Raw genomic sequence first — 17,089 nt, 5'->3', positions numbered from 1 at the left:
TGCACTCAACATTTGGTATAAACTAGTCCCTACTAGCAGCTTGAAATTATTAGCTCATGTCATCTCGATAAATAAATTAAATTTATTTCAATGTACTTTAAATTAGGCTAATTTCTGAAGTCCGGTAGATTATCCAATAAATCCGGAGATAGAAAGATATTTAACATGATATTAATTCCTTTGTATGACTTATTAGAGTTAGAAGATGCTTTGTTGGAATCCTCGCGAATAGAAAAAGATTGCGGTTAATTTGATAATATTCGAACCAAAGAAATACGTTAGACACGACTCGAAACTTCAGCGAAAATATGAACGAGCTGAATTTCAAGATTCAATCAATTCCTCTTGTTCTTATCTGTGTTCCTCTTTTCTTTGAAAAAAATCAAAGGCAGCATTTTTCTATTGTCATTTTCGCACGACCTAACTTTGGACCATTGTTTCTAATGGTTGGCAATAACCAGTAGGAGGGGGAAAAGAAATCAAAACAACTCTTCTTAAATTTTATTATCCTGAAAAGAGTGTCCTATATTTAAAAATTATTAAATCATCGCTACATCGCATTCTATCCCATTCTATAATTTATTTTGAGTGAAAATCAAAAGGCCTCCGAAATTAAGCTCCCAAAATTAAGAGAAATATTAAATGAACCCTTATTTTTTAGGGAAAAAAAACAAAAGGACATATTTTACCCCAAAAATATCCTTTGGTCAAATGTTCTTGTAACAGTCATCAATTCGGATGGGTCTAGTGGCTAGCGCGTGAAATATTATCATAATAAGATCTGAGGTTTGAATCTCGACAAAGCAGAGATAAATGTCTCCCTTATGTGCTAATCACTATTCCAAAGGCTAGTAGCCGCTCGTGATTTATCTCCTCCGTGTTGGCCCTGGGATGGATTGGTGGGGGCGCTGAAGACGAGTGTATTCGTCTTTTGCCATACTTATAACAACTATCAATAATACTATAATATTTTTCAGATGAATTTAAAATTTAGAATTTATAGTTTACAAGGGGTAGTAACTATGTAATAGCTTCTGCACTTATATTAAAATGTTTTTGATTAATTTAAAATAAGTTTGATGAAGTTTAAACCATTTTGTTGGTAAAGATTATTTTAATATAAAAATGTTCAAAGACCTTAAACATTAAATCTTAAATTCTAAACTCACCCTAAACACACCGTAGTCGTTTACTCAGTAACTTAATTTATATATCTTCATAATAGTATGATATTGTCCACTTTAGGTCTAAACCTTCATGCAATTATTTTTTAGCTCTATCCAAAAGGTCTCATAACAATAGAAATATCTTTAAGATCCATAATATTTTTCATATATTTTCAATGTGAAATTTTAATTATATTTTCAACAATTCTCCCTTTAAACGAAAGATCATCATTACTCTCATGGTCCGGACAAACTTCCTTGTAAGCATTCGATCATTCTTGACTTGTTATGGGCCTCCCCTCAACTTCATTCAAGGCCACCTCATATGAGGACTTGTTCTGGGCCTCCCCTTAACTTCATTCAAGGTCACTTCATATGAGATCTACTCAGGACTACTCTAATATCACTTGTTAGAATCAAAATGATTCACATGTTTCATGATGATACGCTATTTTTCACTTTGAATTAAGCTCTTATATATTTATCTACCTAAAAGATTTGACTTAATATGCAATTATCAACTTACTTCTGAATTAGTAGTTGTACAGCAATGTTGGCTTTGGAATATTTTTGAAATAAAAATATTGATAAGCACCTTTATTTTATTTGAAAAAATGGGGGACTTTTAATTTTTACCCTTAATTTTAAATACTTATTTGGTTAATTTAATAATAATTTTGATCAAAATTACTCGGGCGTGTGGCAGTTTGGGCCCAAATTACTACAATAATGTTGCGGCATATTTGATCACATTAGAATAGTTGTAATGAAAAGTTTCAATTAATATTAAAATAATTTTAATTAACATTGAAGTAATTTTTAAATACTATTAAAATAGTTTTGATCAATATTAAAACAGTTATGAACAAAATTGCTCCTTATCATAATATTTTTTGGCAAAAATTGTCAAAACAAATTTGATGAAGTTTGAGTAGTGTGGAAGTATTTTTTTTATTAATATTAATTTGATCAATATTAGAGTAATCTTAATCAATATTAGAGTAATTTTGATCATGTTGGAGTATTTTTGGTTAAAATTATTCCGCAATTTTAATTAGGATTGGAATAGTTTGGACTAATAATATTGAACTGATATTAATAAGTATAGTCAATCCCTCTATTAATTATTCACTTCTTGGAACTAACTTGGTATTATAATCTAAGTCGGTTGACTTAGCTCGATTAATTTTATAGGTAAAGGATTGTAATATTCTTCTTAATTGTGATTTAAATTCTATTTTTTTTTATTATTTTCTCCATGTTTAATTACCATTTTATCACATTAGTGAGAGTTTCTTTTCACTTGGAATCTAGTTAGGGCTTTTAAATTGTATGATGTTCAAATTTATTTGATAAAATAATTGACTCAGGTGAAGTTGAGTTTAAAATAAATTAAGTTATTGAAATGGTTGATTATTAAATTTGATAATACAAATTTATTAGTTCATTTTATTTTTTTATTTTTTTATTTATTTATCAATAAAAATTTTATTAATAAAAATTCATAAATTTTATCTATAAATTTTGTTCATTAACATTATTCACGAATAATTTATGGTCCTTTTTTATAATCTAAACATTTAATTTTTTGAACTGACTAATTCTGGAAGTGATCGACCTAATTTTATAGAAATTTTCCACCCGTCACTAAAATAAATATGAAAAATACAGGTTGAGCATGAAGGAGACCCTAATTTTATAAAAATACCCGTCACTAAAATTTTATATATATATATATATATATAAAATTTGCTTGTAAATGTTAATTCAATTTGTGTTGGGACTAATTGAAGAGGACGCTGGGACTCACAATTCGAGATCGGGTAGTAAACAGTCAAACAAAAATAGTAAACATCACTATAATTATCCAGTGTGGAAGATTAGGGCAATGGGAGTATCGAACAGGAGGAGGAAAGAAGAGCACAAGGGAAAGGGGAAGAGATGAAGCCATTGAAGAGCTTCGTGAGGCTCGAGCCTGGAAGGCGGCCAAGCGCCCTCATCGTCGCCGCCATTCTTCTCTCCCTCTGCCTCCTCTCCCTCCTCAACTCTCGCTTCGTCTCCACTCCTCTTTACGGTCTGCCTACCTCTCGATCCTTGACCCGTCGCTTGCATCTCTTCCTTCTTCAGCTAATCATTGTCGTCGTCGTTGTTGTTGCAGCAAGATGGCCGGCGCTGGGAGGAAAAGACCCGATTTTGACTTGGGAGCTGCTTGGGGACGACAATGGAGATTCTACCTATGGTGCTGCTTTGCCGCCTCTAGAGATTTTGGAGCAAATCTGTAGCTTTCGACAGCTCAATCTTCTGTCTGTGTGCAGGTGATGAAGATGGGGCGATGGCGCGCCGGCGAGAGCCGATCTGCTGGGGAACAAGCAGGAGATCTAACGTGTGCGATGCCCGAGGTCATGTGAGGATTCTGGGGAGCTCGCGGACCATCTTGCTGCCCCGCTCGGCAACAGATCGGGAATGGGCGATCAAACCCTATTGCAGGAAGCACGACCCGCCGGCGATGAAGAATGTGACGGAGTGGACGCTGAAGCCCTTGCCCGGCGAGGGGCCGTCGCCGCCGCGCTGCACGGCGAGGTTCGCAGTCCCGGCGCTGGTTTTTTCCGTCGGGGACTACACCGACAACCTCTTCCATAGCTTCACCGACGTCCTGATTCCCCTTTTCATCTCCGCCTACGGGTTCCGCGGCGAGATCCAGTTGGTGGTGGCTGATCGGAAGGATTGGTGGTTGGAAAAATTCGTGTTGATCCTGAAGCAGCTCTCCAACTACGACCTCGTCGATGCGGACGGAAATGAGGGCGTCCTCTGCTTCCCCCGCGCCATCGTCGGCTTGGACTTCCACAAGGAGCTCGGCGTCAACGCGTCCAAGACCTCGGCCGGCTTCTCGATTGTGGAATTTAGGGATTTGCTGAGGAGGGCGTACCGACTGGAGAGACGGGCGGTGGGGGAGTGGGCGGCGGCGGCGGCGAAGCCCACGCTGTTGATCATATCGAGGAAGGGGACGAGGGCGTTCCTGAACGAGGAGGCGATGGCGGAGACGGCGGCGAGGTTGGGGTTCCAGGTGCGGCTGGCGGAGGCAACCCGTTCGAGCGACGTGGGAGAGTTCGCTCGGCTGGTCAACGCGGCCGACGTGATGGTGGGCGTGCACGGCGCCGGGCTGACCAACATGGTGTTCCTGCCTGCCGGAGCAGTGCTGGTGCAGGTGGTCCCGCTAAATGGGCTAGCGTGGCTGGCTCGGGACACGTTCGAGAAGCCGGCGCCGGCGATGGGGATCAAGTACTTGGCCTACCACATCGACGAGGCCGAGAGCACTCTCACCGAGCAGTACGCGAAGGACGACCCCGTGCTGAAGGACCCTCGCTCCGTGCACCGCAAGGGATGGCCGGCCATCAGCAAGACGTACCTCGAGAACCAGGACGTGAGGATGAACCTGACAAAGTTCAACAACACGCTTGCGGAGGTGCTCAAGCTCTTGCCCGGCGGCCATGGCCGGAAAAATACAGTGTGAGTAGATCCCTCCTACAAATTCTACTTCATCTTCTTCTTCTTCTTCAATTTGTTGGTTGCATGATCACTCTTTTCAATCTTGCTTCCACTCTACTGTAATTAGTGATCCCCATTGCAAAAGAAAGAAAGATACATGTCCCTTCCTTCTTAGATTACTCCAGGATTCCTTCACCTCAACAATTTGCTGGAATCCATTACTTTTTAGGCATATTATGAACTAAATCTCCTTTTCCTTCTCAAAAAAAGGAGAGTTTTGAATGCACACCTCACTAAATCATGGACAAGTGATTAAATTAGTTAGTTTTGTGTGCTTTTGTATGGTAATTACTTTGTTAGCATTGCATTACTATCATCAAATGATAGCCGCTCATGGCTAGCCACCATTTATTTCATTCATTCATCTCTTTTCACAAGTGGCATTGGCATGCTTGCCAATTTTTAGGCATGATGTAGACTCAATACCTTGGTTAACATGGTGCTTGGTGATTGATCCGATTGTCCTCGGGATCATGGTGCCGCGGTAGGATATCTAAGTTGTCACTCAAGCACTTACAGTTCGAACTCTAGCTACGGCGTATTTGCAGAAATTTTTCCTTCAAATGAGGAGCGTAACTGAAGTATGTTGGGCTTTTTGCACTCTCCACATGTATGCCCATATCCTCAAAATGTGTTTGCCCCACTTCTCCTACTAGCCCATCCACTTGACTGCTGAGTGCCCCATTCGGCTTGGTTCCGGTTGGACTGTGGTTATGTGACTCTGCCTTTAAGTCTGTCGGTTTGACTTGAACTCGATCTCATGTCGGACCTACATGACTCTACGCTGATAGAGTTCTGAGCCTGCCACGTGGCCCCTGTCATCTCCATCAGTGATTGACATCTCCTAGTAATGGTAACTTGATATAGATTCAAATCTCGCATGACATTTCCATTAGGTTTATGAGGATCAAGGTGGTTCTTGATATTGATCATCAGTTTAAGCCCAAATTCTATACAGATTTGTTAAGTCGTCTTACGACCATCACTGTAATGTTGCTTTCATCATTCTTACTTTGTCTATGATAACCTAACTGATTTATGATTTGTTTGGTAGAAATTAAAGTAACATCGTAGCATCTCCTTTGTTGTGTATAACATCTAAATCTTCTCTTAATGAAAATTTTTTTCTTTGATGAAAGTTTATAAAGGGGTGATCGGTCCGGTTTCATGAAAATTTTCCATCGGTCTCTAAGGTAAATTAGGAAAGTACACATGGAGGTTTATCTTAACAGTTAATATTCTCAGATCTGCTGTCCATTAAAGAGAATTTTTTTTAATAATATGTCATAACTAAGTTTAAATTATAGATCCTTGATATATCACTTGGACAGCTTAATCATGACACTATGTCTCCGGGGACATCTAAATCTTCTCTTGGATTGATGAATCTTGGTTAATATCCCCCGACGATGGTTTCATCATCCTTCGACTTGGAACCTCTCCTAATTCCATGTTGAGGGTGTTCTATGCTGGGTGACACTTGCTAATCGTCATCTATGTTTGGAAACTTGAAAGGATGAAAGATTGGATCCAAACTTTGGGCCCGTTGTAGTAATTTAGAGCCTCCCTACTTTAGGGTTTCGAGCATAGCATCCTTAGTTTGCCAAGGAAGGCCCTTTGTTCGGTCTCATTTTTGTTTCACTCGTTGAATCTTATAGAGAGCTGAGAGCCTAATGTTTACCCGCACGCCCGAAGAGAAATGTTGGTATTTCCTCATTCATTTAGTGATTTCTGGAGCAATGTCAAGAGAAGAGGAAGAAGAACAACTGGATTGCCAAAGTATGTTTAGAGGAACCATCTTAGAGCATCCACAATAGCTTGGGATATTTCTCCCAAGTATTTGTGGACCCCACTTCCATATCATCTTTTAAATATCCCACTATTCAAATATCTCAACTTCCACAATGAAATATTCCACCAATCAAATATTTATGGGTCCCACTCATCAAATATTCACTCTCAAATATCTTCAATTCCACAATTAAATATCTCATCAAATTTAATTAACTTACATTTAATTCTAACAAAAATTTAATAGAAATATAAATTTAAGTTCATACAAATACAAATACAAATATTTTATAAATTTAAAATTACAATACAGAGATACAAAACCATATTTAATTAATAAAATACATAACAATAAACTATAAATAATAAAAGTAACATGGAGCAGCTAAAATAAACCAAATTAACTACATGTTCAATTTTTTCTTCAGTTGTTCACATATCGCTAGATGATTTTGAAGTTGTTCATCAGTCATGCCTCGTGTGTCCATTACGAGGAGTTGATGTGCTTGGATGAGTTGATCAACTTTCTTATTGTTATTATACTCTTCCAACTGCGCCATTGATTGTTGCATAGCCTGATTCAATTCATCAAGTAGGCCTACTCTTTCTTTGCCTTTCCTCTTTGCTGCCTTCTGTCCCATTGGATGAAATCGGATTTCTCTATCATCTATATCAGCACTTGTATTAGGATTAGAAGAGTCAGTATATGCACCTGATGATTCTGATGTTCTTGCTTTTTTTGTTGCCCGTCGATCTGAGGATTGAGGAGCATACATAGGACTATCTTTCACGATTCTCCACACATGCTCATATTGGAAAGTAGTTTTAAAAGTACTCTTGTATTCTTCATGAGCTCGCACCATCAAATCCTCATCACTCCATCCGCTTGGTCGATCATTATACCATTTATTGTAGATTCCATTGTATCTATTTACGATCTTTTTCAATGAAGCCCAATGTGATTTTGCTTTCTCCGCAGTTCTCTTTTTAGCTCCTTTAGCTCGATTGGTATTGAAGTATGTCACAACTCGTTTCCAAAATGACTCACTCTTCTGGGCATTACCAACTACTGAATCTTCACTCATAATAGTGTAGGCCGCTGCAAGGAGCTTATCATCTGCCACTGTCCATACTGTTCGCTTGTTATGGTCTTCATCTGATTCGTTGCCCATCTCTGGTGCTTGATTGAGAATAATATCGTCGGACCCTATTTCTGATGAAAATGGAGGAAATTGTGAATCAGGGACTACATAAGGTGTACCTTTATCACTGTCAATTGCATCAACACTAGCTCTTCTCGATTCATTTGAATTAATCTCTGGTGATTGAAGCTGATTAATTCCATGAGATGGGCCTTGCATGAAATACTGATTACTCTGCCAATATTCTGGAGGATATGTATAAAACGGAGCTCGAGGGTCGCCACTCAAAGAATTTGGATAACTTTGGAAATTATGGTAATATGGTGGTGGGTATGGAAACGGTTGGAAATTTGGTGGATGTTGAGTGGGAAATGGGAATTGAGGATTGAAGAAATTAGGACGGGCTCGAGAACTTTCTTTACTTGAATTTTCGTCGATATTTGGAGAGTTGAACAAATCCCTAAAATAATGACCAGAATTTTTATCCATCTCTCTAAATTTTTGGTAGGCAATGGATATGAAAATGATGAAAATAGATGAAAGAAAGGATGTATATATAGGGAGAAATTGAACGTTATTGAACGTTTAATTTTTCGAACGTTTTCGAACGGTTAATTTTTCGAACGTTTTCGAACGGTTCATTTTTCGAACGTTTGATTCCGAACGTTTGATTTCTTGACAATTAAATCTTCTAACGTACTCTTTTTAATGTTTGCATAGTTTAAATTTAATTAAATTAAAAAAAAATAAAACAAAAAAGTTGTGGCAGACTCATATAAGGTGGGGCCTACCATATTAAAAATATATAAAAAAAAAATAAGTATTGGCAGCCCACTTTTTGTGGGCCCCACATGAAGAAATCACCGGACACAGATGAGTGTCCGGTGATTTCTATTACCCCATCCAATATCCCGCACAATGGGGGATATTTGGGAGTGGGGGATATTTGGAGAAATATCTCCGCCAAATATCCCCCACTGGAGATGCTCTTAGACCCTCAACATATTTTTGAAGGTCATCTTAACCATGTTTGTAGGGGTGCAAATGAGTTAAGATGCTCGTGAGTCGCTTGCGAATGACTCGGTTAAAACTCAACTCGAGTTCGAAGCTAACTGAGTCAACTTGATAAGAAATCGAGTCGAATTCAAGTCTAATTATTACTGGTTCAGTGGCTCATCAAGCCAAATGAGCCTGTAATAATATATAATATATTAATTTATTTATTAAAAACATGAAAAAATCGGGCTTAGACCATAATTAAATATTAAGCTCGAGCTCAACTCTACATGCTCGAGCGAGCTAGCATAAATTGAGCCGAGCTCAAGCCGGTAGAGTTGAGCTCGAGCTCAATATTTAATTATGGGTTTGAGCTCAATTTTTTTATTTTTTAATAAATAAATTAATATATTATATATTATACATTATAAAATATATATTATTTTGAGCTTGTTTGGCTCGATGAGTCATCAAACTAGTAATAATTAGATTCGAACTCGGCTAGATTTCTTATCAAGTCAACCCGATCAATTTTGAGTTCGAGTCGAATTTTGACTGAGTCGTGACTCATTTGCACCCTTACAAATATGGTTGAGATGACCCTCAAAAATATGTTTAGGGTCTAAGATGGTTCATTTAAATATCCTTTGTCTATCCATTTGTTCTTCTTCCTCTTCTCTTCGACATTGCTTAAGAAATCACTAAACAAATGAGGAAATACCAACATTAGGCTTGTTCGAGCTCGACTTATTTATAGCCCTACATATTTGTGTGCATTGTTCACGGTGTACGTCCATGCATTTAGACTTCGATCAACTTCAACAATTGTGCAATGTTTAGACTATTTTACTCCCTCAAAGGGTGCACACCTTTGGTTTGATCATCAAATCTCGCTTTAATCTTTTCTAATATCGCTAGATTTATCATAGTGCAAGCAATGCCCCTAATGCAATTCCACTTGCATGGGTAGTTGTTTCAATAGACTTAAGGATCACTTGTCAGTGGATGCATGTCTCGTTAAATGTCTTACCGCTTCCATGCAAAGAACTGTGTATTAGAGTAAATGTCTTATAATTTACCTTCTTTTAAAGTATGAAATTATCTTGAAGAGATCGTTTAGAAGACGACTTTATCATTGCTCCCAAGCAATTGAATTACCATTTTTTGTGGCGTGCTTTCTCTACTTTTGTAGATTATAGTAAAACAATAATACTATTTATAAAATGATAAATCCAATTCATCATGCACGCTAAGTAAAATTATCTTATGAGTTTTCATAACAAGTTAAGAACACTAATTATTAAAGGCCCCTTTTTATTGGAATAATGAAAAGGGCACCCTTTTTATTTTTTTTTATTGAATGGGCACCCACCCATCAATTTTCCTTGTAAAACACAATTGCTCTGACGTTCCTGTCGCATGTATTAAATTATGAATTGGTCTGGTGCATTATAATAATTACAAAATCATAATTGTTATAGATATTATAACAATTATAATTTTATATATGTTATAATGTGAATATTAGATTAATAGATAAATTCGCATGGTAAGAGTTACAATATCATAAAAACTATAATAATTATAGTAATCACATAACTGTTACAACTTAAATATGTGCATGAATATAATTGAATTTACCACCAATGAGGTCTGGGGTTCGAATCTCGGTAAAGTCGAGATAAATACCTTCCTTATGTGTTAGTCACTATTCCAAAGGCTAGTAGCCGTCCGTGATTTACCTCCTCCGTGTTGACCCTGAGACGGATTGACGGGGACGCTGGGGGCGAACGTATTCGCCTTTTTTTACCACCGATGAATATAATTGAATTACATTATAATAACTACGAAATCATGTTAATATTTTTAATTAGGTTAAATATACATGAGACAACCAGTCTTCTAGGTCGGGTAGAGCTAGCTAGTCTTCCAAGCCAAGTAGAACGAGCCAATCTTCCTAGCAAAGCGAAGCATCTTATCTGCCAGTCTTCTAGGCCAAGTAGAGCCAATCAGTCTTCCAGGCTAAGTAGAGCTAGCTAGTCTTCCAAGCCGAGTAGAACCAACCAGTCTTCCTGGCAGAGTAGATCATCTGACCCGCCAGTCTTCCATGCCGGGTAGAGCTAGCTAGTCTTCTAGGTTGGGTAGAGCCAGCCAGTCTTCCAAGCTGGGTAGAGCCAGCCAATCTCCTGACATAGTAGAGCATCCGACCCGCCAGTCTTCGAGGCCGGATAGAGCCAGCTAGTCTTCTAGGCTGGGTAGAGCCAACTAGTTTTTTGACAGAGCAGAGCATCCGACCTATCAATTTTCTAGATCGGGCCGAGTTGACAAATCTTCTTGGCCAAGATGACCAGTCTTCTTGGTCGAGCTAACCAATCTGCCTGGTAGAGTATAGCAAAGCAGACCATTGAGTCCATTAATTATTTTGTCTCATTTACTGACAACGAAACAAGGGTCATATGACCCTCTGACATATATATCGGGACAGGATCCTTTGACACCTAGATAGGAGTGTTGGTGTTGTTTTGCACTAACGGTCTAACTCAGATTTTGATAAATGACAAGTGAGTTAAGTTAGGTATTTTGTGATCTAATTGCTTTACCGAGTGTGCAGGAATTGACGAGTCCAAGGAACCAGACACCAGGCAGAAATCCAGCTAGGTCCGCTGGACCAGATAGCTGGTGCGAAGTCCGGTCAACAGATCGATCAGATATTTGACAAGAAGTCCAGTTGGGTTCGCGAGACCGGACAACCGGCAGAAGTCCAGTTGGGTCTGCGGACCGAACAACTAGCATGAAGACCTGGTGGGTTAGAAGACTAGTCAATCAACTGCAAGATGGTAAGTAAAGGTAAGTCAACGGAAAAGAGTGTCTTTGTGAGGGCGCGTCTCGGTTGAGGGACAATATGCTGTTGGTCCCTTTGGAGGCCGGCAAGAGGGGAGGGGTGAATTGCCCTACAAGATAAAACAAAAAAAAAACCCTTCTCGGATATTCAACTAACTTAAAAGAACTTGTAATTAAAAGGGCAGAGACTAATTAAAACAGAAAATAGACACAGAGGAATTACTTGGTTTGCAATCAGAGGATTGCTAATCCAAGGCAAAGAAGGCGCACTAATTGATTCTCCTCTGGGCGGAGTAGCCTCTTACAGCGTTGAAAGCACAGAAAGAAATAACAAATGAAAGCACTGGATTACAAGTAGTTGTTCTTGATTAATTATCTTGCTTCTAGCCCAAGGCTATATTTATAGCCTTGGTGGCGCCCTGAGGGTTCCGGCGCCTGGGGATAAATTTATCCCAACGCTCGATCGAGTCAAAGCTCGATCTGCTCGAAATCAACTTCCGGCGCCGGAAGGGTTCCGGCGCCTCGGCCTCCGGCGCCCGGATTCCGGCGCCCAGAGCCCAAAGTCAACACAGTTGACTTTGGCCAGGCTCTGGTTCAGTTCTCCTCGGTCCAGATCTTGTTCGCTCCAGCCTCGCTAGCTTGGGTGATCTCGCCATCCGAATAGGGCTCACCCAACCCAAGTTCCGGCCTTCTCTTCGAGCAGCCTTCCTTCCCGGTTTCTCGTCCCTCGAACGCCGCGCACATTCTTTTCGTCCACCGGTGTACTCTTCCGCGGACACCTCGTCCCTCGGACGCACCGAGCCCGTCGGCTCTCTCCCGTGTCGTCCTTCTCGCTAGCCGCGTCTTCCGCTCGACTTCCTGTGTTCCTAAGTTCCTGCACACTTAGACACAAGGGTTAAACTACGCAGGACCTAGCTTAACTTGTTTGATCACATCAAAACACCTTGGGGTTCCAACAATCTCCCCCTTTTTGATGTGAGCAACCCAAGTTAAGCTAGGGTAATACAGATGCAGTAAAAACAATTTATTTGCAATTAAGTCCAAAGATATTTCAATTTAATAAGTGTATACTTCCCCCTAGACTTAACATACTTCTCCCCCTTTGATCACATAAAAAATAAGGGTTCTCTAAACAAGTCTAAGGTAAAAAAAATTTAAGTGAAAAAAAAATTTTCTAAGGCAATTAACTTAAAAGAGAAATTTCTAAGGCAATGTTTCAAAAGAGAATATCTAGTTTAAAAAAAATTCTAAGTCAATATTCAAAAAATTTTAACGTGAATTTTTATAAAAGATTTCTAAGGCAATTTTCAAAGGAAAATGTCTAAGACAATATTCATAGAAAAATTCCTAAGTTAAAAAAAATATCTAAGTTAATTTAAAAAGATTTAAGTCAATTTCCAAAAAGAATTTCTAAGTCAATTTTCAGAAAATTTCTAAGTCAATAATTTTCAGAAATTTTCTAAGTCAATTAAAAAGAAATTTAATTTCAAAAAAAAAAATTTATTATAAATTATATAAATTGAATAACTCTTTTAAAGCATTAGGTAAATTAAATTAATGCTTTTTCAGTTAATCAATTAAACTTTTCATTTCGATACTTGGCTTCCAGGTCGTGGCGAGGCACTAGGCCTTCTTGGTTATTGGAGCAACAACCACTTCCTTAGACAAAGCCTCATAATGAAATTAGTCGTTTAATTTCCTTGCTGAAAATGCTAAGTTAAATTAAACAGGTTTTTGGAATCCAGTAGAGGTTCCTACCTACAGGGTTAACCAAGTATTTCCTAGGTACATAGATTTTTGATATATTTCTAATTTGACTTTGATGAAATCTATAATACCAATTTAAACCTCTATAATTTCTAAAAGTAGAAATATTTGAACTTTTATATTTTTTCAATCTTTCTATTTCTTCTTTTAGTTTTTCATTGTGAATTTTCAATTTATCAAAATCCTCTATTAGACATGATTTTGCTAAAATTCTTTTTGTTTCCAGAATTTCATTTTTTAATTTGGTATTTTCATTTTCTAATCTATACATGGATTTAGTCATTGCCTTAATGCCAGAGTAAAGTTGATCAGGGGGTAAGAGGCATACCTCACTTACCATATCAGACTTGAAGTCTGAATCTCCCCCTGCTTCGCTGCTCTCATCTGAGGTCGCTCCCTCTTCATCGATGCTAGGTTCTGACGAGCTTTGCCCTTCGTAACTTGCCATCAGCGCTATCCCAGCATATTCTTGAGCTTCTGATTCGGATGAAGAAGTGTCGTCCCAAATTGCTTTTAGGTTGTGTTTCTTGGGTGTCTTCATTTTGACCTTCTTGAGTTCTGGGCAGTCTTCCCTTAGGTGTCCCTCCTTCTGACACTGATAGCACCGCACCTTTCTTCTACCTTTTTGATTCTTTTGATTCTGCATTTTAAATTTATTAGATCTAAAAAACTTTTTAAAGTTTCTTACCATGTATGCTTCTTTGTCATCTTCGGAGTCTGACTCGGGTTCATCCTTGTTGGTTGCGTTTAGCGCCATAGTCTGGGTTGTGTCCTTTGATGTCTCTGCACATCTAGTTTCGTGTAATTCAAGGATAGAAAAACATTCCTCTAATGTACTTACCTCCAAATCTTTTGAGATGTAGTAGGCGTCGATGATTGAAGTCCACTCCGGAGTTCGAGGAAATGCGTTGAGCCGTAGCGTATTGTATCCTGATTTGATACCTTTTCTCCGAGGTTCTCGAGACTAGTAATTAGTTCTTTTACCTTCGCGTGTAGACTGGCTACTTTCTCACCTTTTTCCAGACGGATGTTTATCAGTTTGTTACGGAGGATGTCCCTTCTAGCGAGCTTTGCTTCGGACGTGCCTTCGTGGAGTTCCAAGAACTTCTCCCAAAGTTCTTTAGCAGACACATAGTTTCCGATGCGATTGACCTCTTGAGGCGGTAACACACTCAGCAGGTGATGTTCCGCACGGCTGTTTGCTACCGACTCATTCTGCTACTTCTTTGTCCAATCGCTCTCTTCTTTTTCTTTTCCATCTTTATCTACTGGAGCTATAAAACCATATTTCATAATAAACCGAATTTCAAAATCTGTTTTTAGGAATACCTCCATACGACGCTTCCAGTCTGCGAAGTTCCCCTCGAATTTTGGTGGGACGATACTTGGTCCGGCCATCTTGTTGCTTCGATCGGCGGTTAATCCTCTTGAAGCGTCCTCGCTCTGATACCACTTGTTGGTCCCTTTGGAGGCCGGCAAGAGGGGAGGGGTGAATTGCCCTACAAGATAAAACAAAAAAAACCCTTCTCGGATATTCAACTAACTTAAAAGAACTTGTAATTAAAAGGGCAGAGACTAATTAAAACAGAAAATAGACACAGAGGAATTACTTGGTTTGCAATCAGATGATTGCTAATCCAAGGCAAAGAAGGCGCACTAATTGATTCTCCTCTGGGCGGAGTAGCCTCTTACAGCGTTGAAAGCACAGAAAGAAATAACAAATGAAAGCACTGGATTACAAGTAGTTGTTCTTGATTAATTATCTTGCTTCTAGACCAAGGCTATATTTATAGCCTTGGTCGGGGCGCCTGGAAGGGTTCCGGGCGCCCTGGGTGGGATAAATTTTATCCCCCAACGTTCAGATCGAGTCAAAGCTCGATCTGCTCGAAAATCAACTTCCGGGCGCCCGGAAGGGTTCCGGGCGCCTCGGGCTGCTCCGGGCGCCCCGGACTGTTCCGGGCGCCTCGGGCTGCTCCGGGCGCCCCAGACTGTTCCGGGCGCCCCGGAGCCCAAAGTCAACACAGTTGACTTTTGGCCCGGGCTCTTTGCTCCGGTTCAGTTCTCCTCGGTCCAGGTCTTGTTCGCTCCAGTCTCGCTAGCTTGGGTGATCTCGGCCATCCGGAATAGGGCTCACCCGAACCCAAGTTCCGGCCTTCTTTTCGAGCAGCCTTCCTTCCCGGTTTCTCGTCCCTCGAACGCCGCGCACGTTCTTCTCGTCCACCGGTGTACTCTTCCGCGGACACCTCGTCCCTCGGACACACCGAGCCCGTCGGCTCTCTCCCGTGCCGTCCTTCTCGCTAGCCGCGTCTTCCGCTCGACTTCTTGTGTTCCTAAGTTCCTGCACACTTAGACACAAGGGTTAAACTACGCAGGACCTAGCTTAACTTGTTTGATCACATCAAAACACCTCGGGGTTCCAACATATGCGTCAGTCCAGATTAGGTCCATTTTGGATCTCTAATTTGAGACCTTGAGTAGTTCCTGGTCCTGGAAGGACAGGAGCTAATTACTACTTTTTATTTTCACTGTACTAACTTTGTTTTGCATGTTAGATGTTTTAGTTTTGGACTAATACAACTTGCAGGGTAAAAAGGAGCAAAAAAATCTTTGGAGAACAGTACTCGAAAGCGCCTTTAAGCATTGGAAGACGCCTTTACACTGTTCATGAAAGACGCCCTTCCAAGGGATAAAATTTGGATCTCGGCGCAGATAAGACACAGAAAATTCGGGAGAAAATTTCTCTCATTGAAGGCGCCTTCAACACCAATGGAAGGTGCCTTCCATACCTTATTTAATGCAGTCTCGACCAAGCTTCATTCAACAATTACTATACGAGCTACTATGTGTCTATTTGAGGTTCCGACATCTTGCTACGACTCTGCTGCGAAGGTACTTCGCCCAGCTACTGCTCCGAGGACTTTTGATCGTGGTCGGCACATCAACACCAACACTCGAGCGTTTTGACTTCGATTCATACGTGTCGGTAACGAAAGTTATTATTTTTTTGTTATTAATTATTGCAAAAAAATAAGTGCAGGGTGTTGCATTTGTTGTAACTTTCTTTGTACTTAATTCCCTCTTTCGGAGGTACCGGAAGAGATATTTTAGTAGATTACCCATCGATAGATCCACGGGACTTGAGTCTTGGAGTAGGAATCGCCGAAGGTTCCGAACAAAGTAAAACTGATCATGTTTTCTTGTGTTCTTTTTCTTCTTAATTTTCCACTGCGTACTTATCTTTTAAATTTCAAAAAGAAATAAGTTTTCAAAACCATGTGATTTACCCCTTCCTCCCCTCCCCTTCACGTGCGGGCCGATTCAACAAATGGTCATATGACTTTCTGACATCTTTGTCGGGACAGAACCCTCCTACACCTAAATAAGAGTATCATGACCCTCTAACATCTTTTGTCTTAACATGACCCTCCTATAAAAAGTCTTGCCCTGCAGGCCAAAAGGGGGGAGGGGAAGGAGAGAGAGGAGGAGACTCTTTACTACATACACTTATCTTCATAATGCCCTGCACTATTGATCTTCTTTATTTTGACATCAATAGAAATTGACTTGAGCATCGGAGGGGATGACCGGGGCAGCCCAGTCTCCATTCTAACCCCTCCTTCGCTCCTTCACTCTCTGCTGGCTCTTCCGGTGACGAGAACAACTCAGCCACCTCCTTTTGGTCTCCGACTTGAAGTCCTTCCATCGTCAACATCCCTGCCCTCTCCTTGACTTATCTATCTACTCAGTTCCCTCAGCTCTGCGCTATCCTCGGGCTATGTACTGTCCTTCGATTCCATGTCATTGTCTCGGGCTTCGCGCCATCACCTCCGGCTTTGTGCC

The 17,089-nt window shown here is 40.0% G+C and overlaps 2 protein-coding genes across 2 annotated transcripts; one reads left to right on the top strand and one right to left on the bottom strand.

Annotated features, from left to right (window-relative positions):
* Nucleotides 1–3,027: 3,027 nt before the first annotated feature.
* LOC122021299 (alpha-1,3-arabinosyltransferase XAT3-like) lies at nt 3,028–5,000 on the top strand. Its single transcript, XM_042579402.1, has 3 exons — nt 3,028–3,240; nt 3,325–3,405; nt 3,482–5,000. The coding sequence occupies exons 1-3, from the start codon at nt 3,108–3,110 to the stop codon at nt 4,675–4,677; spliced, it is 1,410 nt and encodes a 469-aa protein (XP_042435336.1). The 5' UTR covers nt 3,028–3,107; the 3' UTR covers nt 4,678–5,000.
* Nucleotides 5,001–6,907: 1,907 nt separating this feature from the next.
* Nucleotides 6,908–8,134, bottom strand: LOC122019613 (glutathione S-transferase T3-like). Its single transcript, XM_042577067.1, has one exon. It carries the CDS (start codon nt 8,132–8,134, stop codon nt 6,908–6,910), a length of 1,227 nt encoding a protein of 408 aa, XP_042433001.1.
* Between the last annotated feature and the right edge of the window lie 8,955 nt (nt 8,135–17,089).

This window comes from Zingiber officinale, chromosome 9A (assembly GCF_018446385.1).
Source record: "Zingiber officinale cultivar Zhangliang chromosome 9A, Zo_v1.1, whole genome shotgun sequence".
Taxonomy (NCBI): Eukaryota; Viridiplantae; Streptophyta; class Magnoliopsida; order Zingiberales; family Zingiberaceae; genus Zingiber; species Zingiber officinale.
The sequence above is the reverse complement of the archived record's forward strand: the minus strand, read 5'-3'. Positions and strand labels throughout refer to the sequence as shown.